Source organism: Suricata suricatta, chromosome 9, assembly GCF_006229205.1.
Source record: "Suricata suricatta isolate VVHF042 chromosome 9, meerkat_22Aug2017_6uvM2_HiC, whole genome shotgun sequence".
Classification (NCBI taxonomy): Eukaryota; Metazoa; Chordata; class Mammalia; order Carnivora; family Herpestidae; genus Suricata; species Suricata suricatta.
Genome location: NC_043708.1, coordinates 111,215,644 through 111,241,338, shown reverse-complemented (window position 1 = coordinate 111,241,338; position 25,695 = coordinate 111,215,644). Strand labels below are relative to the sequence as shown.

Genomic DNA, 25,695 nt, shown 5'->3' with positions numbered 1-25,695 from the left:
CCCCCCCCCCCCCCCCCTTCAAGGGTATTCATTCTATGGAATGGTGTTGACAAATAACCATTCTAGGTAAGATTTCTGACTTTGGGACAAATTACTTCTTCAAAATAAGTCCTGGGTGAGTGAATTTCCTTGTGTAGCAGTTGGAACGTGGTTTGAATATCAGTGTAACAGTGCTTGCTTCAACAGCACATATACTGAATATAACAGTGTAACAATTTGAAGAACAATATAACAATGTGAGTAACAATATCCCAAGTTACCAAAAATTATGACAGATCTGTTGTGTCTTCTGACTTTTGAAATAAAGTAAGTCTGTCATATTTCTCACCTCTAAACCCTTAGAGAGTAGGCCTTGTTACCCCTGTTGTACTGATAAGGAAACAGTCTCGTAGAGCAGAGCCAGGATTCAAAGCTGAAGAGTTTAACTCGCTCCCTTCTAATTCCCACATGTGAATTCCTGTGTCTGGTTGTTTCTAATCCCCCACCCCCACCCCAGGTTGAAGATGAAAGAGGAAGAATGGCGGGAAGCTCAGAGAGGCTTTAACAAGGTGTGGAGAGAGCAGAACGAAAAATACTACTTGAAGTCTCTGGACCACCAAGGCATCAACTTTAAACAGAATGACACCAAGGTCCTGAGGTCTAAGAGTCTACTCAACGAGATCGAGAGTATCTATGATGAGGTGAGCAGGGGGTTTCTAGGTCTGTGAGAGGACCCAAGTCTGTATGTTCAGCATGGCTTTGATTCCTGGAAATTACATTGTCATATGAAAGTGAGACCCTCCAAGACATGGTAATTCTTGCTTCATAACAGTCACAGACTTCTCTGTTCTGATTCTGCAGTTTAATTCATTCATGCATTCATTTTTGAGAGTGAGTATGAGGGGGGAGGGGAAGAAGGAGAAGAAGAGAATCTTTCCTTTTTTTTTTTTATAGTTTATTGTCAAGTTGGTTTCCATATAACACCCAGTGCTCATCCCAACAAGTGCCCTCCTCCATGCCCATCACCCCCCTTCTTTTATTCCCCCACCCCCATTAGCCCTCAGTTTGTTCCATATTCAAGAATCAAGAAGAGAGAGAATCTTAAGCAGGCTCCATGCCTAGTGGAGCCCAGTGCCGGGCTCAGTCTCACAACTGTTGAGATCATCACCTGAGCCAAAATCAAGAGCAACCCGCTTGACTAAATCACTCAAGTGCCCCCTGATTCTGTCATTTCAAATCTAAGCCTCACCTTTATGACTAAGTGGATTTACCGGTTTCCCAGTTTACCATCCTGACTTCAGTCTGTGCCTGCCACCTCCCTCTTCCACTAGTCTTCCTGTCTGTCTCCCTCAAAATGGTACCTTGTCTTCATTCACATAACCCCTCTCAACTTTGCACAACTGAAACACTGAGCCTTAATCCCCAGACACTTTGTAGTCTGTATTTACTCAGCATACTTACCAGGACTGTATATAGTATTAGGAGCAAAGATACAGAGATGATTAAGAAATTAATCCTGCTTTCTTGGAGCTTACAGTCATGGGGGATGGATAGAAACATAAAATACAGTGTGATTGAACATTCTTAAAAGTTGTATGATCTTGAATTTTAAATAATGTTTTGTTATGAAAATGTCAAACATACATGGAAAGGGAAAGAGTGGTAAAACGAGCTCTTAAAGAAGCATCCCTGTTTTGCCAATTTTGTTACATCTGTCACCTTCCACACTCCCACCCCAGATTGTAGACCTCAAGTTCTAGACCTCATGTTGTATCCTCCATATCCATAAGCACTAATACAGAATTTTAAAAGATGGTCCCAGTTTTGTCCCATTGTCCCCAGTAAGTCTTCACAGTCCAGAAGATGCCAGTATCTTGGTGCCAAACCACATCAGTCACATTCTGTTTCTGGATGTGTCCGGTTGGAAAATAATGGCCACTGTGGCTGCTAACGGCATGTACTACTGGCGAGTCTCACAGGTCTGTTGATGGTTGTCGTAGACGTGTCGCGTAATACTTTGCCATCTCTCTCCTGTCAGAGGCAGGAGCAGGCTACAGAAGAAAATGCTGGTGTACCTGTCGGTCCACACCTCTCACTCGCTTATGAAGACAAACAGATCCTGGAAGATGCTGCCGCTTTGATTATCCACCACGTGAAGAGGCAGACAGGCATTCAGAAGGAGGACAAGTATAAAATCAAGCAAATCATGCATCATTTCATTCCAGATCTGCTCTTTGCTCAGAGAGGTGATCTCTCAGATGTGGAGGAAGAGGAAGAAGAAGAGATGGAAGTAGATGAAGCCACAGGGGCAGCTAAGAAGCACAATGGTGTTGGGGGCAGTCCCCCTAAGTCTAAGCTACTGTTTAGTAACACAGCAGCTCAGAAGTTAAGAGGGATGGATGAAGTGTACAACCTCTTCTATGTTAATAACAACTGGTATATTTTCATGCGACTGCATCAGATTCTCTGCTTGCGGCTCCTGAGGATTTGTTCCCAAGCTGAAAGGCAAATTGAAGAAGAAAACCGGGAGAGAGAGTGGGAACGGGAAGTGCTGGGCATAAAGCGAGACAAGAGTGACAGCCCTGCCATCCAGTTGCGTCTCAAAGAACCTAGTGAGTGCTTGGACTATTGGTTTCTGGATGATGGGAGGGGTCGGGGGCCTCACAGCAGAATTAGATTTGGGACTGCTTTCTTTCATATGTACGGCACAGGCAGGCAGGCCTCAGAGCCTGACCAGGGTTCAGATCCAAGCTCTGCAGTGTACTGGTCCTGTGACCTTACTTCACCTCCCCAGACCCGTTTGCCTGTAAAATGGAGGCACTCCTTAATACCTTGTGGAGTTGTTGGGAGAATTGGGGAGGGTATGCAAAGCGCCCTCTACAGTGCTTGGATCATGGACGTTCAGTGGCTGCTACTGTGGACGCCTGGGCAGGGGGCGTCAGTGGCCACCAGCTTCTCAAATGGCAGATCTCTGGGGGGTGGCAGAATGTTTTAAAGGACAAGGTGGGACGAAAGCGTCACAGTCAGTTCTGCTCCGTGACGGAAGATAAATTCCTAGTTGTTCAGCCTGAGCCAGATGTGAATTTTCTTAGAGATGTTTGGGCAAGACTTCTCATTAGCCAGAGGGGTTCATGGCTCATTCCTAATGAATAGAAACAGTTTATGGAAGGGAGATTGGAAGTCAAGAGATGGTGTGAGGCAGCAGACCAAGAAGAACAGGAGTGTGGTTAGAGAACACAGGAAAAGGAAAATAAACGTGGGCTAAGGGAGCTGCCATGTGCTTTATGGAATTCTCCGTTGCCCGTTTCTAGATAACAGTACTGTTCATAATTAGGTTCTTGAGCTGTAAGCCAGAAACTTTTTTGTGGAGTTTTTCTTCTGTGCTCTTGAAGAAATAGCCAGTCTGTGAAATGAATTATCTTTAAGGCTTTTTTTAATGTTTATTTTTGAGAGAGAAAAGATTGTACAAGTGGCAGAGAGGCAGTGAGAGAGGGAGACAGAGGATCCAAAGTGGGCTCTGTGCTAACAGCAGAGAGCCCGATGCGGGGCCAAATTCATGAACCATGAGATTGTGACTTGAGCCAAAGTCCAGCACTTAACCAACTGAGCCACACAGGCACCGGCACCCCTTTCTCTCTCTTTCTCTCTCTCTCTCTTTCTCTCTCTCTTATTTAAGATTTTTTGTTTTTAATGGAGTGAATTATCTTAACATTTTTTAAAACTGTAGCTGATGTAAATAGCTCATGTGCGGCCCTAACTTTCTGTCTGTTGAATAGCTAATAGAGATAATTAATTTTAAAAGCCTTTGGATGTAATCCTAGTTTGAGAGAGATCACTTTTGGCCCTCAGTGTGGTGAATTCCATCAACTTGGGTAGAAGAGAGAGCAAATGGCCTAATCCTGGCTTGACCACTGACTTAACCTGGTGTGAAGCTTAACGTTATGTCTTGAGTGGTAACGCCAGGCCTGGCACTGATCATAGCTTGTGAACGCAAGTCTGGCTGGTACCTTTAGCTTTATTCTGGCATAGAAGCACCTGTATCCGGGCCTGTGCTGTGGGTCTGAGCAAGGTGATATTCTGTGATAAAAGTCTAGCCATTTGCTGCTTTTCAACAGTTCTGTTTTGCATGTCTTCAGTGAGCCATCACATTTCAGGTAAACAGAGAAGGACTTAGCTTTTGCTCTGCACCTGTTTTCTCTGCATAAACTTTACAAATGGGTAACCAGATGGTGACAAAGAGTTCTTGTGAAGCTTTTTTTCATTTTGGTCAACTTTTTGTTGAAGTGCATCATATGTACAGGAAAATCTACAAATCCAAAATGACTAACTCAGTGAATTTTTACAAAGTGAACACAACCTGTGTAGCCAGCTCCTGGCTCAGGAAACAACATACCCAATACCCCAGCGGACCCCGCATGCCACTGTCTTGCTTGCTGGCACTGGAGATCAGTAAATGGGTCTTCCGCAAGCTAAAGGCAGAGGACACTCCTGCTTCCTTTTGCACTCTGTTAGTTGCCAAATGTCTCTGTGACAACTGATAAGATTCCAGCTGCTGGTTAAAGTGATTCATGTGCAGCAAGTACAGATCGTTTAATGTAATTTGTGCAGTACAACGTTGGGAATCCATTTTTAAACAAAAGGACTTTGACAAATGTAGATTACTTCATTATTCATAGGGGATTTAATTTGCACTCCTATTTTTCTGTTCCCGAGAGGTTTCCCAGGACTTGAGTGTGGTGCTATCTGCCTCTTCTCATCTGCACTTGATGCTTCATTGAAATAGCTTTCTGAGCAAGTGACCCGTGTGAGGGATGCTCTGTGCGGGCCGGGCGAGCAGGTTTCTCTCTCAGCAGGAGAGCCAGCAACTGTTCGGATAAACTTCTTCCCTGCGATAGTCTGCTCTCCTGTGAGGCAGAGCCCGGTCATTCTGTAATTTAGTACTTTCTAGCATGGACAGGGTGTCAGAGCCCCTGTTAAAGTTGCAGGCTCACTGTCCTCTGAGAGCCAGCCCTGGCCATTGTAGTCACCAGTCAGGTCCCATCTCTGCCCGCAGCAGATTGAGGGGGTGTGTTTGAATACCTCAGGTTTGTTCTTTCAAATGCCCTCCAGGCCAGCCTTGGGGTTTCCCCTGCCCTCTCTCCCAATCTTTTCGTAGCAGGGTAAGGCCTCACCTCTCCCATCTTTCCCACAGTGGATGTTGATGTAGAAGATTACTACCCAGCTTTCCTGGACATGGTTCGGAGCCTACTAGATGGCAACATAGACTCGTCACAGTATGAAGATTCGCTGAGAGAGATGTTCACCATTCACGCCTACATTGCCTTCACCATGGACAAACTAATCCAGAGCATTGTCAGACAGGTGAGGGCACGGTGCTGGCCAGGTTTGGTGAGGGAAGAAGTCCTTGCCTAGAGATAGATGAGGCAAAGAGGAGAGGCAGGATTTCGGTTGGAGAAGAAAAGGCAGTTTGCTCATGTAATGATGTTTACAAATGTCTGGTTCTCTAAGAGGAAAGGGGAAGTTAACGTGATGACAGACCTCTCGTGTTAACAGAGTGGGAGGACTTCGGCCACGAAGTGGACTCCTTCGCTTTGCTCAGTATGCCCTCACAGTTGAAAGAGTCTACTGCAGACCTGATGTTCTGCCCTGTTCTCGCTGCCTGCCTGTAGTAGCACTGGTCCTGGGCCGGCCCTTACCTGGGCTCCCCGTGTGTAACGCTTCCTCTTCTGTAGGTGTTGGTTAATTCTGTGTACATTCCTCACTTGCGGGAACGGTTTCATACAACACCTTCTATAATACTATGCCCACCTCAGTCTCTGAGGTTTCATTTGAGTTGGATTTGTGGTTGGTTTTGTGGTTGGTTGCTGTGACACCCTAGAACTTCGTAAATACATTGTTCTTCACAGCAGTGATAATTTTATAGCAACTGGGTGGTCAGGTTTCCACTTTTTTGGCTTGAGGTCTGCATTGTGAATCTGTTCTTGGTACACTTATTTCTTTAAAGTGAAAACTCGTACAAAGAAAAATCTGGGGTCCTCATTGCCAGTACGGGGGGGTGGGGGGAAGCTTGTGTTGGTTGGTACTTTCTTGGAGTGAAATGTAGAATCCTCTGCAAAGCACGCATGCCTTTGCCTTGATGTGGGAAGGACACGTGGCTGTGCGCCCTTTCCCGGGGTCTGCTCGAGCTCTAGGAAGAACACTTCACATAACTGAATCTTTGCATCGTCAGGAAGGTTGTCAGGTGTTTCAGGTTTTTTCCTGAACGTCAGAGACATTAATAGCCCTCCCATAAGGGGTCTGTAGAGTGAGTGAAGTCATTAGATGGGTGCCAACAGCTGTGGGCTCTGTTAACACCCTCCGAATGTATGTAAAATAGACTCCGGTTAAGATGTGCCGCTGTCACAGCTGAGAGTAAGGGGTCCCACAAAGTCCAGGAAAGTTTACTTTTTATAAACCCGAGTTTGGTTTCTGAACAACAGATAGAAACCATCCTACATCAGAAGCACCCAGTTGCAATTTTGAGTCACGAATACATAATGTCTAATCTTTTTTTAAGAAACGGGTTTTGTCCAGATACCCAAATCCAGTGTTTTTATTTTTATTTATTTATTATTTTTTTAATGTTTTATTAATTTTTGATACAGGAGAGACAGAGCATGAGAGGGGGAGGGTCAGAGAGAAGGAGACACAGAACTGGAAGCAGGCTCCAGGCTCTGAGCTAGCTGTCAGCACAGAGCCTGACGTGGGGCTCGAACCCACGAACGTGAGATCTGACCTGAGCCGAAGTCGGAGGCTTAACCGACTGAGCCACCCAGGCGCCCCCCAAATCCAGTGTTTTTAAAACATACATTCATGCTTCTCACCTTAACTCCTCAGCTGGAGGCATATTTTCTCTCCTTCTCTCCATCTTGTTTGATGTTCTCTCAGAGTTCATTGCTGACTGGAGACAGAACATATATTTCAAGGTCAGGTCATACATTTATCTTTTCCGGACTACAGTTGATGCTTGAACAATAGGGCTTTGAACTGCACTGGTCCACTTAGTGCAGATACTTTTCAGTTAACACAGCATAGTACTATAAAGGTGTTTCTTCTTTCTTATGATTTTCTTAATAATACTTTTTCTCTAGCTTACTTTTCTGTAAAGATAGAGCCTATAATATCTAATAAAAAATATTTGTTTATTGACTGTTTAGATTATTGGTAAGGCTTATTGGTCACTAGTTGACTATTAGTAGTTAGGTTTGTGGGGAGTCCAAAGTTCTGTGCAGATTTTCCCCTGCATGGAAGGTTGGTGCCCCTGACCCTCACGTTGTTCAAGGATCTATACTCTAATAGGGATTTGTCTTAACACAACTGGCGGTCTCACAGATCTCAGAAAATGGCCAATGTAGGGATTGGACTGGGAAGTTTTTTGCCTCTCCTGCATGCCTTCTTTCTGAACATCTACAAATAGACATTTGGCCACGTACTCAAGGCTTCTCTGGCCCCCTGCCTGTCCCCTCCATGCCCCTACCACCAGGCTTTGGCTTGCTACGGCAGTGCCTCTGGCCCCAGCATTGACCTTTCCATGTAGATGCGCCTCTGTAAAAAGTCTACCAAACATGTTCATTGTGTCCTTTCAAATTAGCAGGAGGAAGAATCTGAGCAACCTAGCTTGGGAGTGTAAACTGTCCAGTTGTCCCTGATTTAATGTGGTTGCCCTTCCCAGAAACCCTAGAGGGGGCAAATATCTAAGAAGAGGGTGTGGATGAGGAGTCAGTGAGCCTACTTTAATAAGAAGGTCTTAAGGGGAAGTGTCTATGTGGTAGGGACCGTGCTTTAGATACACTTTTATTATACTGCCCCCCCCCCCAACACTATTATCTTAAGCTTTTCCCTATGTTACCAGCTTATCACAGACATTACTTTAATGGTCACATTCGAATCCATTGTCAGGACTAATTGTAATTCAGCCATCTCCAGTTGCTGGCCTTTCAACCACTGTCAGATTAGTCACCCTTCTGACCTTGCGCTGTGTCCATTTATCTACAAATACACATACTTGTCATTTAAGACTTTTTTAAATGTTAAAAATAAGTAGTTGTCATAGTTACTAGCACTTCAAAAAGGAGCTATCTCCTAAAAATAGAATGGCTTAGTGGTTTTTGAGAATTTTAAAGTAAAATAGACAAATGATAGTGCAGTTAACATTTTGCTTTCTTCTTGTATGTTTTTCACATTCTCTTTAATTTTTATGGGTAAAGTTTCATTTGGGGGGATTTTTATTTCACAATAGAAAGATTGTCATGACCTATGAGAATGGGACTCTGAAAGGTTCAACTTTCCAGTCATCAGATAGTTTAAGAATGTGATCACAATAATTACCAGTAGTCAGTCATGATTGGCCTGTGTTGAAATTGAGTTAATTAACGGTGTATAAAATTTAAGGACTATATGTATATTTTTAGCAGATAGAGAAAAAAGTAATACATTAGAATATCAGCATTGGGATCAAGAAGCTTGAATATTAGTCCTAACTTTGCTCCTTCAATGAGGGTCCCTGGATAATTGCTTCAGCAACCAATTCTCAAATACCTAATGAGTTTCAGACTTTGTTCTAGGGCTGGAAATGTAGACAGGGCTCTAGCTTTCATGCTTCGCCAGGGCCCCTGACCTCACCTTGGCACACAGTTTTCTTTTCTAAAATGGACATTTGTCTCCGTTGTAACAGAGTGCCCTTCGTCAGCCTACTTCCTGAGCTAGTCGCACAGGGCAAATGAGAATGTGTGTGAAAGCAAGTTATGAACTGTAAAGAAGCACCATAAAAACAGGAAGCCATGAAAATTCTCTTTCACATAACAGGTTTTTGTGTTTTGTTTTGTTTTGTTTTGTTTTTTTGCAGTTCCTTAGAACTTTAAGCAGCATATACTTACTTGAGCTGCTTATACTTTTGCTTTTAAGTAGATAGAAAAGCTTTATTCGTGGTCCAGTGATAAGCTTAAAGGTTTAGTTTTAGTTATTTTCCAGGAATATAAAATAACTCGTTCTGCGTGATTAGTTTTCTAAAATTACCAACCAGAAGACTTACAGAGCTGAGTGACTGGAACCATCAGGAAGGTTGACTGTATGACAAGAAATATTTTCATGGTTCACTGACAACTTGCCTTTGCTTGATTCCAGCTGCAGCACATTGTGAGTGACGAGATCTGTGTCCAGGTAACTGACCTCTACCTGGCAGAAAACAGTAACGGGGCCACAGGAGGCCAGCTGAACACGCAGACCTCCCGGAGTCTCCTGGAGTCGACGTACCAGCGGAAGGCTGAGCAACTTATGTCAGATGAAAACTGCTTTAAGGTGAGACTTCCTCATGGAGTCAAGGACCATGCTGGTGACACCAGAAGGTGTTGGAACTGTCTCCACCAGGAATCAAAGCCATGCCAGGGTACTTTGATCCAGTGATTCCACTCCTGAGTTCCTATGAGCTCACTGGAGGGAATTAAAACACACACACACACACACACACACACACACACACACACACGGAAAAGGGAAAGCAAAGTCTCCCGTGGACAGTCTGTTACTTTCTTGCCTTAAAAATTAGTTGGGGGCACCTGTGTGGCTCAGTCGGTTAAGTATCCAACTCTAATTTTTTTTTAAATGTGTATTTATTTTTTGAGAGAGAGGGAGACATAGAATCCGAAGCAGGCTCCAGGCCCTGAGCTGTCAGCACAGAGCATGATGTGGGTCTCAAACTCACAAACTGAGATAAAGACCTGAGCTAAAGTCAGACACTTAACCAACTGAGCCACCCAGGCGCCCCATCCAACTTTTGAATTCAGCTCATGTCTTGATCTCTGGGTCATGAGTTGTAGCCCCATGTTTTCCCTAAAAAGAAAAATAAATAAATGTTAATACATGTGACCCATGATCACTATAGGAAAGATAGGAAATGTAGAGAAAAGAAAAAATTGTCACCTGTAGTGCTTCCCAGAAATAATTACTGATGACATTTCTAGACTTTTCTATGCTTGCATAGGATTTGAAAGAGTATACTGGGCAAAATAATCTGTAACTTGTTTTGCTCAGTTAGCAACACTTGGGTCTTTAGCATCTTTTCATGACGTTGATATTTCATTTTACAGAGGATTATGTTTGCCTTGTTGGGCATTTAGGTTGTTCCCATTTTTCCGTTACTCTACTATCGTTGCTAGTTAAGAAAGGAAATAGTTGGAAATGGCCTCGATGTCCAACCCACTGTGGGAATGAATAATGGCAACCTATTGTATGAATGCCAGGTGGCACAGTTTGCAGCCCTTAAAAGTTAATTATAAACTATAAAAATATGGAAGAAATTAAAGGAGACAAAAGCATGTGTAGTATGATTGCAGCTATGTATGAATACAGTACGGCTGGACAAAACTTGTATGTATTTACATAAGAAGGACAGGTCCTGGTGGCCCAGAATAAGGTTTGTAGTTGGCTGAGCAGAGAGAGCTAACATATCCTTCTTGGATGTGTTATTTTGAAGTTTATTTTGAGAGAAGGAGAGAGAGCCCATGCGAGTGGAGGAGGGGAAGAGAGAGAATACAAAGCAGGCTCCACACTGGCAGCACAAAACTTGACATGGGGCTTGAACTCATGAAGCATGAGATTGTGACCTGAGCCAAAACCAAGAGTCAGACGCTTACCCCACTGAGCCATGTAGGCACCCATGGATATATTCCATGTACTTTAGGACCTGACCCCGAATCCTCCTAAGTTGTCTACTTCTCCTGTCAGCTAGTTCTTTAGTTCTAAATCGTCACCTGTACTGTTTGCAGTATAGAGCAAATATCCTAAGCTTTTCAGGGTTGGTTGGTTTGTTTTCCAGGTTTTAAATCTATAAATGTTTAGTAGGAGTTTAGTGAGTGTTCTTCCTGGTGAACAGAATTGCCATCCCCACCCACAGTGAGTAACAATGGATTAAATTGTGCCATGAAGGACTGTAAAGGAATAGGTAGAGTCACTCTGTGGATAAGAATAGTTGTCAGAGTGGCAGAGGGAACAGCAGGAACGAAGGCTTAGTAAGCAGAAAAATTATGTCATGACAGTGATCCTTTAAAATGTTCACACGGAGAGTAAAATCAGATAGTATTAACATTACCCTGAGCACAAGCAGCCCTTCTGACCCCCAGCCTCCTCTCCATTTTGTTTCTGTGTACATTGTACACTGCTTTTTATTTATTTATTTATTTTTAAAGTTTATTTTGAGAAAGAGCATGTTTGCCCGTGTGAGCAGAGCAGGGGCAAAGAGAGAGGAAGACAGAGAATTCGAAGCGGGCTCCACACTGAGTACGGAGCCTGATTCGGGGCTTGAGATCATGACCTGAGCCAAACTCAAGAGTCGGACACGTAATCGACTGAGCCATCCAGGAGTCTCTGTATACTGCTTTTCAAAACCTGAGCCATGTGTAGCTCTCTGTGTGTCTGTTCAGACCCTCGTCTGTGCCTTTCCGTGTGTGTGCGTGTGTTCGTGGAGATGCGTACCACACCGCACATTCTGCATCGTGCTTTTTTCACTTAGTCTGGCTTTGAATTCTCTATTTTAGCTTATATAGATCCAGCTCATTTTTTACAACTGCTTTGTCATACTTAGGAGTAAAAATGTATCATAGTTTAAAAAACCTTGTTCCCTTCAGGGTGAATATTTAAACTCTTAAAAATTTTTTTACTGTCTCAAATGGTGTTGCATCCCAGTGCTTATATTTTGGTGTGCGTGTGTTAGTCTTTGTCTAAGGTATAGACAAAGAAATGAAATTACTGGGTCAAAGGATGTGCATATTTAATGTTTATTTTTGAGAGAGAGAGAGAGAGACAGAACATGACTAGGGGAGGGGCAGAGAGAAAGGGAGACACAGAATCTGAAACAGGCTCCAGGCTCTGAGCTGTCAGCACAGATCCTGACGTGGGGCTCAAACCCACTGACCACGAGATGACTGAAGTCAAATGTTTAACTGACGGAGCCCCCAGGTGCCCCTGAATATTTATTATTTTTGAGAGACAGAGAGAGACAGGGAGAGAATGTGAGCAGAGGAGGGGCAGAGAAAGAAGGAGACAAAATCCCCAAGCAGGCTCCACGCTGTCAGCACAGAGCCTGACAAGGGGCTCAAGTTCACAAACTGAGATCATGATTTGAATCGAAATCAAGAGTCAGATGCTTAACCAACTGAGCCACCCAGATGCCCCAGAAAATTATTTTAATTCATATGTCCCTGTTTTCTACCATTACCATTTCTTTTTCTGTATATTGCTTATTCATATCCTTCACACTAGTTTTGGGAGGGGGCATATAGTTATTTTTATGTACTTTTAAAATTTTTATTTATTTATTTTGAGAAGGGAAGAGAACAAGAATACAAGGAAGGGAGGGGCAGAGAAGGAGGGAGAGGGACAGAATCCCAAGCAGGCTCCACACTTTCAGTGCAGAGCCCTACTCAGGGCTCAAACTCATAAACCGTGAGGTCATGACCTAAACCAAAATCAAGAATTGGCCGCTTAACTAACTGAGCCATCCAGGCAGTCCTCCCCTCTTTTTATGTACTTTTAAAAATAGGGTTTTCTTTGTTGTAGTTTCTCTGAAATGGATTGGTATTCCCCTGTATCCTTTGGTGACCACCTGAGTGTCACTTTGGTAAAGTGAAATCTTTTTCAGCTCACTGAGGAGAACTTGTTTATTCCCCAGGGTATTGCCCATGTCTCTAGAATAGTGCCTTGGTAGCTACCTTAGTTTTTTTTTTTTAATGTTTATTTTTGAGAGAGAGAGCAGTCAAGGGAGGTGCAGAGGGGGAGGGGAGACAGATGATCTGAAGCAGACTCCGTCCTGTCAACGCAGAGCCCATCACAGGGCTCAAATCCACAAACCATGAGATCATCAACTGAGCAGAAGTCATATGCCTAACTGACTGTGCCACCCAGGTGCCCCAGTAGTTACCTTAGTTTTAATGTAAATATAGCTCTTATTTTAAAAATATTTTTTAGTGTTTATTTTTAAGAGAGAGAGACACACAGAGAATGAACAGAAGAGGGACAGAGAGAGAGGAAGACACAGAATCTGAAACAGGCTCCAGGCTTCGAACTGTCAGCACAAAGCCTGACGTAGGGCTCGAACCTGTAAACCATGAGATCATGATCTGAGCCAAAGTCAGATGCTTAACCAACTGAGCCACCCAGGTGCCTCATAAATATAGCCCTTTATATTCCTGTTTCCTTTACTAAATTGGGCTCCTCCAAGCTAGAAACCATGTTGTCTTTTCTAGCTGCCTGATGGATAGATCTTAAGGTGACCACTTGTTGAGTGAATGAAGTGTAGAATATTGGTAAAGGAGGTATGTAAAATGAGGGTCCGAATGGTAGGGGATTCTCAGCCATGTGGAGTAAAAGTTGTGAATTTTCTTGTGGTTGGTAAGCGGTAAAGCATTTTCTAGAACTAAATATCCCACAGGATTTGAGCTTTCAGGAAGATCAGTATGGGAGCCCTGAGAAAGGAGGAGTGGGGAAACCAGAGGCATGTTTACAACTGGAGGTAGTTACCATTTGGGAGATGGATGCGGGCAGTGAAATAATGACGCCAGTTAGGAACTGGGGGCGGGCGGGGGTGGGTGCGGAGCGCAGAGGACCGGGTGAACACCTGGTACAGGGCCTGAGAAGGCAGGTAGCAGGTGGAGGAGCCTGTTGGGGTGAGATGAAGTTGTTTCCCTCCCTCTCTCTCTCTCTCTCCCCCCCCCCTCCCTTCCATTCATTTATTATTGAGACAAACAAACAGGGCATGAGTAGGGGAGGGTCAGAGAGGGAGACAGAGAATCTGAAGCAGGCTCCAGGCTCTGAGCTGTCAGCACAGAGCCCAACGCGGGGCTCGAACCCATGCACCATGAGATCATGACCCGAGCCGAAGTCGGACCCTTAACTGACTGAGCCACCCAGGTGGCCCCTCATGTTTATTCTTGAGAGAGAGAGAGAGAGAGAGAGAGAGAGAGCACGAATGTGAGCAAGCATGAGCAGGGGAGGGGCAGAGAGAGAGTGGGACAGAGTCTGAAGCAGGCTCCAGGCTCTGAGCTGTCAGCACATAGTCTGACATGGGGCTCGAACTCATGAGCCATGAGACCATGACCTGAGCTGAAGTCGGACGTGTAACTGACTGAGCCACCCAGGCGTCCCTGATAGGAACTTTTTTTTTTTTTAAGTTTATTTATCTTTTTTGCTACAGAGCACTTGCCCATGCTCCCATGCTCTCTTACTTCTCTTTCTCTCTCTCTCTCACTTACTCACTCAAAATAAATGCACTTAAAAAAAATTAAAAAGTCAGACACTTAACCATCTGAGCCACCAAAGTGCCCACAGATAGGAATTTTTAAAGCTTCTCTGGAAGAACCCTGGGAACCAAGAACTGACTTCTGGTCCTGTTTGTTACTAGCTAACTGTGTGGTCTTGAGAAGTCAGAACTCTGAACTTTAGGTCTTTCCCTGTGTAAAATGAAGAAGGTTGAAATAAATGATTCTCCAGCTTCCTTGTAAGCTCTGCTTGTCTCCATGTGGTTTGAACAGTGATGTTGTCCTTAGGGTAAGGGCATTGAGAACCTTGGGATTCTGATGAGAGGTCCCATGTGCCGTCACCAGCTCATAGTTCTTTTGTGCAAATATGACTTATTTTTTGTCTCTATCAGTGTATCGCTTTTAAGTTTATTTTTTAATGTTTATTTATTTTTGAGAGAGAGAGAGACAGAGCATGAGCAGGGGAGGGGGCAGAGAGAGAGGGAGACACAGAATCTGAAGCAGGCTCCAGGCTCTAAGCTGTCATGTCAGCACAGAGCCCAATGGGGACTTGAACTCACGAACCATAAATATGAATTTTTAAATGGCGCCTGGGTGGCTCAGTTGGTTAAGCATCACGACTTTGGCTCAGGTCATGATCTCCTGGTTTGTGAGTTCGAGGCCTGCAGCGTGCTCTACACTGACAGTGCAGAGCCTGCTTCAGATTCTTTGTCTCCCTCTCTGCCTCATCCTGGTTCATGCTCATGTGCTCGCTCACTCACTCTTTCTCTCAAACATAAATAAACATTAAATATGAATTTTAAAAAAATCATACAAATAATGTTAGCAGAACTCAGAGTATTAAGAACCTCAAATAGGATTGATACCATTACAGCAGATCACTTATTAATATGTTGAAGTTTCCTATTCCTTACACCACAGTGTTATGTGATGCTTTGGAGAATCTTTTATTTTTTATTTTATTCTTATTTTAAAGATTTTACGTCATCTTTACACTCACTGTGGGATTCAAACTCACTCCCAAGATCAAGAGTCACAGGCTCCACTGACTGAGCCAGCCCTGTGCCCCTCAGAGAGTCTCTATTGCTGTAAAAGTGTAATTGGTGCTCTCTGTTGGGTTTGATGTTTCCCACTTCACTTTCTACAAGAAGTTTCCCTTCCTCTCTCCCTCCCTCCCTTCTTCCCACCTTACTCTTTTCCTTCCTTTCCATCTTTCTTTCCTTCTCATTAATGCTAGAGGCTCGTTAACATCTTTGTATTATGTTCCAGAAAGGGGATTATCAGGTGAAATGACATTGACATTTTATGGTTCTGGCTTTATGCTGTATTTCTTTCTAATGAACAAAATAATTTTAAAGCAGTCTTGACATTGTTGTTTTATCTAATATAAGAAGTATGGAGCGTGGAATGATACTTGTTGCTCTAACCTTTCATTTTGCTAGTAGCAAGATTGGACTTTTGCCTTTTTTATCATCTTGCCTCCTAAGCTTTGGAGTATCTGCCTCATCTCTTCAATCAGAGCAAAGTTTTAGAAGTTTATTGCCTCCCTACCTCTCAACCCTTGAGCAGCTAGTTTATAGCTTTGGAGATGGTCTTTTGTTTACACTCTGATTTTTTATTTGCAGCTTATGTTTATTCAGAGCCAAGGCCAGGTTCAGCTGACCATTGAGCTCCTCGACACAGAAGAGGAGAACTCGGATGACCCCGTAGAAGCAGAGGTATGGACAAGTGTATTGCAGGAACCGTGTGCTCAGAGAGCCGTCTTGTCCTGAGACTCTGCCTAGTGGTGATCTTCTAGAAGGCCAAGACAGCCTCAGGCCTGTTAAAGGTCAGAACCTGATGCTTGAAGTATAGGCCAGTTCAGCAGAAGAAAAGGGGGCTGCCTGGCAGTAGATATTTAGGGTTGATGGCAGACTCTGCTAGTTCGAGATAAAGCCGTCTAAAGTATAAGGAACAACAAATGAGGTGCCACCTGCCTGGTGTCATTGTGGTTCTTGGTGTCACGTTTACTTTTTATGAGGCTAAATGAAGCCAGGAGCTCTCAAGCCCACAGAGTGGGTAGAGTGAGTTGGTCATCCTAGCCGGGCCCGGCAGGCAGTGCTGATGAGGGATGCTGGCCACCGTACGATGTTGACATAGGGAAGGGACATTGTTCTGTGGGAATATTTTGTCAGTGAGCCAGCCTCTACCCTTTTATGACTTCTGATAACTTTTAAGTATCTCAGACAAACTTTGGTTTTGTTATCTGCCAGAATTTTAAAGTTGTATGTCAATACCAAGTACCAAGCATGTCATTATGGAAAGATTTTTTGATCTTAAAATTTAAGGATTTCTGACATGTTAGTCGTAGAATTTGCTAGAATACCTGAGGAGGATGGAGTCCAGTCTTTGTGCTCTCTCCCCACCCCCATTTTGTGTTTATAATCCTAGCGTTGGTCAGACTATGTGGAGCGCTACATGAACTCTGATACTACCTCTCCTGAGCTGCGTGAGCATCTGGCACGGAAACCAGTATTTCTCCCGAGGTGAGTGAGCGGAGTCCCGAATTGACAGTGTGTACTGGCGCATGGCTGGGGATCAGAGAGTGAGACAGCTTTCAGATCCTTGGTTTTCACAAACTTCATTGCTGTCTGCTGAGCAGCAGGGACACTGAAGACACTGATTCAGGGTTGCTATGGCTGTTACACCATGAGCTCACCTAGAGTGTGTGCCTAACAAGCATCAGAGAAGTGAGTGGTTTAGAGATTTTGCAGGAATTTGCGTATGTCGGGTCGATTTGTGTGTTGGAGTCTCCAAGTTTTGATGATTCACTAGAAAGACTCACGGGACTCAGTGTGTGATCATACTCCCAGTGCTGATTTATTATAGCAAACGCATGCAGAGCCAGATGAGCTGGGAGGAGAGGCGTCTGCGACAAAGTCCAAGGACGCCAGGCACAAGCTTCCAAGAGTCCTCTTCCGTTGTAGCCTCATGGGACGCTCTTAATTCCTCCAGCAGCAAATTATGACAATAGGTTTGAAATGCTGTCTAGCAGCAAAGCTTATTAGTGGACTCAGTGCCGGGGTTTTTTATTGGGTGCTAGTCATATAGGCCAGATCCCAGAAAGAAAGCAGGTTTTCAGCATGAACCAAACTGTTGAGGTATAGTGAGCCACTTTTATTATTTAGGGAATAGGGAAGCTCTCCCCACATCCAAGATTCCAGAACCCAGCCAAGGGACAACCTTGAAAGTAGGCCTTTCAAAAGATGGCAGTCTTACCAAAAATAATAAGATACCTAGGAATAGATGTAACTAAAGAGGTGAAAGAGCTGTACTTTGAAAACTATAAAACACTGATGAAAGAAATTGAAGACACAAAGAAATGGAAAGATATTCCATGCTCACGGATTGGAAGGACAAATATTGTCAAAATGTCCATACTCCAGCAGTCTGTATACAGATTTATTGCAACCTCTATCAGACTGCTACCAGCATTGTTCACAGAACTAGAACAAAAAATCCTAAAGTTTGTATGGAATCACAAAAGGCTCAAGTAGCGAAAACAATTTTGAAAAAGCAAAGCAAAGCTAGAAGCCTCACAATTCCAGACTTCAAGTTCTATTACAACGCTGTCGTCATCAAAATAGTATAGTACTGGCCCAAAATCCAAATCGACCAATGGTACAAAATAGAAAGCCCAGAAATAAACCCATGATGATGTGGTCAGTTAATCTTCGACAAAGAAAGAATATGCGATGGGAAAATGTCTCTTCAGCAAATGGTGCTGAGAAAACTGGACAGCAGCATGAAAAAGAATGAAACCGGACCACTGTCTTACACCATATACAAAAATAAAGTTGAAATGGATTTCAGACCTAACTGTGAGACCTGAAACCATAAAAATTCTGTAGGAGAACACAGGCAGTAAATTGTCTGACATGAGGCATAGCAACGATTTTCTAGATATGTCTCATGAGGGAGGCAAGGGAAATAAAAGAAAAACTCTTGGGACTGCACCAGAATGAGAAGCTTCTGCACAGTGAAGAAAATAATCCACAAAACTAAAAGGCAACCTACAGAACGGGAGAAGATACTTGCAGAGGACATGTCTTATAAAGGGTTAGTATCCAAGGTATATAGGAATTTGCGTAACTCATCATCTCAAAAAACCAGATAATCCAAGGGTGCCTGAGTGGCTCAGTCAGTTAAACATCCAACTTTTGATAGGGCTCAGATAATGATCTCACGGTTTGTGAGATCAAGGCCTGCCTTAGGCTCTGTGGTGACAGTGTGGAGCCTGCTTGGGACATTGTCATTCTCTCTCTCTCTCTCTCTCTCTCTCTCTTTCTCTCAAAATAAATTTTAAAAAGCCACAAATAATCCAGTTAAAAAATGAGCAGGAGACATGAATACACATTTCTCTAGAGAAGACATACAGAAGGCCAATAGACACATGAAAAGATGCTCAACATCACTGATCCTCAGGGAAATACACATTAAAACTACAATGATCTGTCTTCTCACATCTGTCAGAATGGCTAAAATCAACAACACAAGAAACAACAGGTATTGGCGAGGATGTGGAGAAAAAGAACCCCTTGTGCAGTGTGAGTAGGAATTCAAACTGGTGTAGCCACTGTGGAAAATAATATGGAGGTTCCTCTAAAAGTTAAGAATAGAACCACCTTATAATCCAGTAATTGTGCTACTAGATATTTACCCCAAAGAATATAAAAACACTAAATCAGAGGCATACATGCTGCCCTGTGTATATTACAGCATTATTTATAAGAGCCAAGATATGGAAGCAGCCCAATTACCCATTGATAAATGAATGGATAAAGAAAAGATGTGGTATAAATATACAACAGAATATTATTTAGCCATAAGAAAGAACAAAATCCTGCCATTTGCAGTGACATGGACAGAGCCAGAGAGAATTATGCTAAGTGAGGCACATCATTCAGAGAAAGACAAATACCATAGGATTTCACTCATGTGGACTTTAAGAAACAAATGAGCAAAGGAAAAAAAGACAAACCAAGAAATAAACTCTTTAAGTATAGAGAACAAACTGATGGTTGTGGGGGTGGGGGAGGGGAAAGAGGTGATGGGGATGAAGGAGTGCACTTGTCATGTTGAGCACAGGGTGTTCTATAGAATTGTTGAGTCACTGTTAGTGATGTGCTATTAGTGATTAGTTTGATAATCGTGAACACTGCAACTAATACAACAGTGTGTTACCTGTATTAGAATTAAGTTTAAAAAATAAGTAGAGCTCTCTTTTTTGACGATGATAGGGAAAAACTCAGAAAAAGAGAGCAGTCTTAGGCCTGCTGCATTCACTCCAGAATTTAAAAAAATCTCCCTATTTATGGGCACAGTGTATAGTTGGGCTTCTTTCTGAGGCTGAAACTAGAGTTTCAGAAGTAGAAAAGAGGTTTTGCTCTAATAGAATGACTCTCTTCCTTCCCAAAAGCTTGGAATTGAAATCTCATGTCTTACATTTCCAGAAACGTATTATCCCGATAGAGATGACCCCAGACTTCTGATAGTTTGTCTTAAATGATTGGACTTTACAATGACGTGAAAGCAATACACACTCAGTAGAAACCATATTTCAAATTTTGAATTTGGGTCTTTTCCCAGACTAGTGATCTGTGGTATGATTCTCTCATGATGCTAGGCAGGGGCCAGTCAGCTTCGTGATGAGGAGGGTCTAAAACTGATACGCTTACAACCATTCTGTTGTACCCATACAACCACTTTGTTTTCATTTTCTTTCTTTTTAATGTTTATTCATTTTTGGAAGAGAGAATGTGAGTGGGGGAGGGGCAGAGACAGAGGGGGACAGAGGATGTGAAGCAGCTCCATGTTGGCAGCACAGAGCCCAGTGCGGGGGGCTCAGACTCAAGAACCATGAGATCATGCCCCAAGCTGAAGTTGGACACTCAACCAGCTGAGCCACCCAGACGCCCCTGTTTTCATTTTCCATACAGTAGTCAATAAATTACATGAGCTATGTAACACTTTATTATAAAATAGGCTTTATGTTAGATGATCTTGCCCAAATACAGGCTAAAGTAAGTGTTCTGAGCATATTAAAGTAGGCTAGGCTAAGCTATCATGTTTAGTAGGTTAGGTTTATAAAATGCATTTTTGATTTACAGTATTTTCAGCTTCTTGTCAGGATATAGCCCCTAAGTCCAGGAAGATCTGTTATTAGACTTAGTCCTGAACAAAACATGGAAAGGGGTGTGAGCAGAAAGGCCCTGCCCAGCTCTTCATTCCTTGATTCATTCAGCAGACTTCGAGCAGCTGTTTTGTGCTGGGCCATTCTTCAACAACAGACTTAGCCTCCATGTTTATGAAATAGCACAGTAAACATAACATGTATTTCTCACCAGCTCGGCCAAATTTAAAAAAAATTTGTAACCTATGTTGTAGAGGATGGTGTGGAAGGAAAGCACTTTCATATGCTGTGGGGGGAGTATGAATTGATACAATCATTCTGGGATCAGGGCAGATAAATCGTATGGGACCTTTACCCTACAACTTTGGTTTCTAATAATTTGCCTTAGAGCTGTTATAGCTAAGGTTTTCATTGAGACCCATTATATTCTCAGAAAATGAATATCCCCAAATCTTTTGTTTATGTGGATTCTGTTTAGTAATAATTATCATATTTGAAATTAGAACAGAAATATTTAAAATGTTATTTGAAAAATACTAAACCATTACATATTATCATAAATAATACCTTAGTGATGGGGCACCTGGGTGGCTCAGTCCGTTGAATGTCCAACTTCGATTCAGGTCATGATCTCACAGTTTAGGGATTCAGGCTGTCAGCTCAGAGCCTGGAGCCTGCTTCAGATTCTCTCTGCCCCTCCCCCAGTCATGCTCGAGTTCACTGGTGCACTCTCTCTTTCTCAGAAATAAATAAAAAAAGTTTTTAAAGTTAAAAAAGTATACTTTAATGAAAAGCTATTTTAAAACAAAATTAGTGGGGTGCTTGGTGGCTCAGTCGGGTGAACATCCGATTTGAGCTCAGGTCATGATCTCACAGTTCATTGGTTCGAGCCCCACATTGGGCTTAGTGCTGACTGGTAACTCAGAGCCTGGAGCCTGCTTCAGATTCTGTGTCTCTTTCTCTCTCTCTGCCCCTTTGCTCTTCACATTCTGTCTCTCAAAAATAAATAAATGTTAAAAAAAATTTTTTTTTAATAAAGCAAAATTTGTGAAAATAGTGACATTGCTTTACATTTTTCCAAATCTGTTTCATGTCTGGTTTAATAGAAAAACAGCTGGTTTCTCATCTTTGCTTTTATATTCAATCTGTTGCAACTTGTTTGGTTGAAATAAGTGAAAAAAATGGGGCCTTACTCAAATGGGGCCTTATGTAGCTGGAAAAAAAAGTATTTTCATATGCTTTCAGATAATTGTGGATACTCTTTGACATGACACCAGAACTCTCCCAAGTGGTAGTCTCTTAAAGGTTAGTCGCAGTTATCAATGAAAATATCAATGAGTTTTTCATATAGTTAGGTCAGAATCATTTGGTTTACCTTGTGCTTTGAACGAATCTTTTTTCATGCATGATTTTAAGTAGTAGGAAACTGTCAGCTTCCGGTGGCCAATGCTACTTTACCAAAATTTAGTTTTACTTGATGGGTGCTTGAGTGGCTCAGTCCGCTAAGCCTCTGACTTCAGCTCAGGTCATGATCTCATGTTCATGGGTTCGAGCCCCACGTCAGACTCTGTGCTGACAGCTCAGAGCCTGGAGCCTGCTTCAGATTCTGTGTCTCCCTCTCTCTCTGCCCCTCCCCTGCTCATGCTCTGTCTCTCTCTGTCTCAAAAATAAGTAAAAACATTTTTAAAAACTTAATAAAGTTTTACTTGAAAGGTTAAACCTTATCATGGACAACAGACATGTTCAGTTGTTTTCTTGGAAGTGCCAGACTTCATTGTACTTTTTTTTTTTTTTTTTTTTTGAGAAAATAGCTACTCCAGGCTGGCTGGTCCATTGTTCTTCCAAGTAAAAATAGTGATCCATTTGCCACTCGAGCAGTGCTCAAGTGCTCGTCTGTGAGAATCCCGTTGTGCTTTGGCACGCTAGGCTGCTTTATGTGTAGTTCTCATGTTATTGCACAGCGAAAGAAGGGGATCTTTCAACTGCCAGAGGATGGCTGTAGGAGAACACAAAGATTTCTAAAGACCGTTTGGTGCCACCAGCATTTTATTTACCATTACCTTTTGCACTGCCAGTGCAAATATCAACAGGGGAAAAAAGGTTTGTTTTTTTTGAGAGAGGGTGATTGAATCTTAAGTAGGCTCCATACCGAGGCTGGAGCCCAGTGCGGGGTCAGTCTCATACCTGTGAGATCCTGACCCAAGCTGAAATCAAAAGTCAGATGCTTCACTGACTGAGCCACCCAGACGCCCTAAGGAAAAATTGTTTTTTTACACATTACAGGATTAGTACATTAGTACATTAGTATTATTATCAAAACAGTTTTGATCTCCTAGACCTCCTGAAAAATGCCTTGGAGCCCACCAGGGTCCTTGGCCCAGAGAACCATCATCCTGCAGAAATACAAGTATACCAAGACACTCACTGAAGCAGTGTTTTTCATAGCTTAGTATCGGAAACAGTAGAATTGTCTAGCTGACAGTCTTTCTCTGCTTACTGGTAGAGAGAATTCAGCACTAAATACCTGCCAAGGCATCCACTGATGTGAATTATCTTCTTACCTATGCATGTAGAATAGCAGGAATTGTGTACACTCTTTGGGGAAATTGAAAAAATAGGCATTCAAATAATTTTCTTTGGTCCGAGGTTCAGATGAGGTGCCCTGATTGATTCTTGCTAAGGAATGGTTAAATTCAGGCATGTTCTCTTCAGCAGTTCAAGAGAATGTGACAGATCTTTAGTGAAATGAAAAGAACTTCACATTAAGTGAAAAGTTGGGAATAATAAAATATTTATAGTATGGTCATGTTTTGTCTTAAACAAATCCCAAAACAGAACTATAGCAAGTGATTACATATGTTACTAATTCAGAGAGACCTAGAAGGTTTAAAATCAAAACTATCAGCGGCCAGAGATGCCAAGGCACATGGGATTTGGAATATCAGGGATAGGAGATGGTTAGATTCCTACTTTTTATTCTATGTTATCTCTGCATTTGAACTTTTTTTTTCCTTTTACAATGAAACCATTGGACATTATATGTAAAATCCTGGCAAGTGCTATGAAGGCCTATATATGATAAGGAAAACCCCTCTGAGGGGAACTTTGGGAATCTGCGTCTGGATGAGCTCTCATCTGGCATGGCTTCTCTGCGTTATAGGAATCTGAGGCGGATCCGGAAATGTCAGCGTGGTCGAGAGCAGCAGGAAAAGGAAGGGAAGGAAGGAAACAGCAAGAAGACCATGGAGAATGTGGATAGCCTGGATAAACTGGAGTGTAGATTCAAGTTGAATTCCTACAAGATGGTGTACGTGATCAAGTCAGAGGACTACATGTATCGGAGAACTGCCTTGCTCCGGGCTCATCAGGTAAGAACCAGTACCTGAATTTCCCCACGCCCCTCCTTCCCCAGCCAGCCCCAGGCCTACCCCAGAGGCTTCTGACTGTTTCTCTCCCTTTATGAAAACCACCTTGCAGATTCGAGAATTGTTGAGTAAGCAGGTGTATTAGTCTATTAAAGATATCAGGGGGCAGCTGGGTGGCTCAGTTAAGTGTCAGACTCTTGATACTGGCTCAAGTCATGTTGTCACCATTCCTGAGATCTAGCTCTACTTTGGGCTCCATGCTGTCAGCACAGACCCTGCTTGGGATTCTCTCTCTGCTTACTCTTCCCCTGCTCGCTCACCACTTGCTCTCTCAAAAATAAGTAAACTTAAAAATAAATATTTCAAAATAAATAAATATTTCAGAACAAAGGACCACAGACTATCCCTGATAGGAGCTTCCTGTCCTGCGGTTCTGGAGGTTAGAAGTCAGACCCTGAACTGTGGTGGGGTTGCTCCGCGCCAGGGCTGTAAGGGAGCGTCTGCTCCACACTCCTCTCCTGGCCCCGGCTGTTGCTGCCGGTCTTTGGCCTTCCTTGGCTTGCTGGTCTCTGCCTTCATCTTCACATGGTGTTTTCCCCTGTGTGCCTGTGTCCAGCTGACCCTGTGTATTTATTTAATTTTATTTTAGAGTGCAAACTGGGGAGAGGGGCAGAGAGAGAGAAAGAAAATTCCAAGTAGGCTCCACGCTGAGCATGGACATGGGGCTGGACCCCACAACTCTGGGATCATGACTTGAGCAGAAATTAAGAGACACTCAACCAACTGAGCCAGCCTGGTGCCCCCAATTTATCCTTTTTAAAGGGTCCCTGTCATCTTGGACTATGGGTTCACCCTACTACAGTGTGACCTTGACTTAACTAATTATGTCTGCAACAACTTTATTTTTCAGTAAGGTCACATTCTCAGGTACTGGAGTGAGGACTTGAACACGGTGATTTGCAGGGGACACAGTTCAGCCCATAACAGCTGGTGGCACCTTAGTGAAATGAAGCTCCTCCCAGCATTTTTATTTCAAATGGTGTTGCTTGTTTGAATTCTATCCGTTTTCACATGTTCTCGATTGTGAAAGCTTCTGGGTGCAGTTATGTAGCGGGTGTTGTGCCAGGCCCTGGGACACAACCGAGGAGGAGAGCATGTACGCACTAGCAGAGAAAGAAGCCGGGTGAGATGACGGCAGGTAACTGGCATGCAGGCCCTGTTTTTGTGGGCGGAGACCTCTCTATAAAGAGGTAATGCTTGACGCCTGAACAACAGGGATCCAGCCTGGGGAAGAGTCAGGGATTGGTACTTTCTAGGCAAAGGAAACAAGCAAATGCAACGCTGAAAGGGAAGAAAGGGCTCAGCGTGTTTGAGAAACTAGAAGCTGAGTGTGGCTTGAGCCATAGGGAGTGGCGTGCTTGAGACATCATGGCTGGTCTCATAGACCACAGTTGGGATTTTGTTTGTGGTACATTGGGACGTTGTTGACAAAGATGTCTTGAACTGCTGTGAGGACAGTGGGAGTGACATGAGGCAAGATGCTGGAAAGGCAGAAAGTGCTCAAAAGATAGGTTTTGTCCAAATGAGATGTGACTGTGACCTGGGCTTTCAGGTGGCAGTGGAATTGTAAGAATTAGATCAGTTTGGAGATGTAACTGTCAGGGTGTGGTAATGACCAGATGTGAGGAGGTAAGAGAAAGGAGATTGATTTTTGAGAGAGAGCAGGGGAGGGGCAGAGGGAGAGAGAGAGAGAATCCCAAGCAGGGCTCAATTTCCTTAACCTAAGACCATGACCTGAGCTGAAACCCAAGAGTCCAGTGCTTTACTGACTGAGCCGTCCAGGCGCCCCTGAACTGGTTATGTTTAAAAGGACTGCAGATCATTCAAGCGG

The 25,695-nt window shown here is 43.2% G+C and overlaps 1 protein-coding gene across 4 annotated transcripts in view; it reads left to right on the top strand.

Annotated features, from left to right (window-relative positions):
• Positions 1-25,695, top strand: part of SIN3A (SIN3 transcription regulator family member A) — a 70,417-nt gene that overhangs the window by 41,736 nt on the left and 2,986 nt on the right. For all 4 annotated transcript variants that reach the window (XM_029952928.1, XM_029952929.1, XM_029952926.1 and 1 more), the window contains 7 exons: positions 497-680; positions 2,018-2,591; positions 5,171-5,340; positions 9,142-9,315; positions 15,893-15,985; positions 16,698-16,792; positions 23,600-23,807. In XM_029952928.1, coding sequence (XP_029808788.1) covers positions 497-680; positions 2,018-2,591; positions 5,171-5,340; positions 9,142-9,315; positions 15,893-15,985; positions 16,698-16,792; positions 23,600-23,807 — 1,498 coding nt within the window. The remainder of the gene's footprint in view (positions 1-496; positions 681-2,017; positions 2,592-5,170; positions 5,341-9,141; positions 9,316-15,892; positions 15,986-16,697; positions 16,793-23,599; positions 23,808-25,695) is intronic.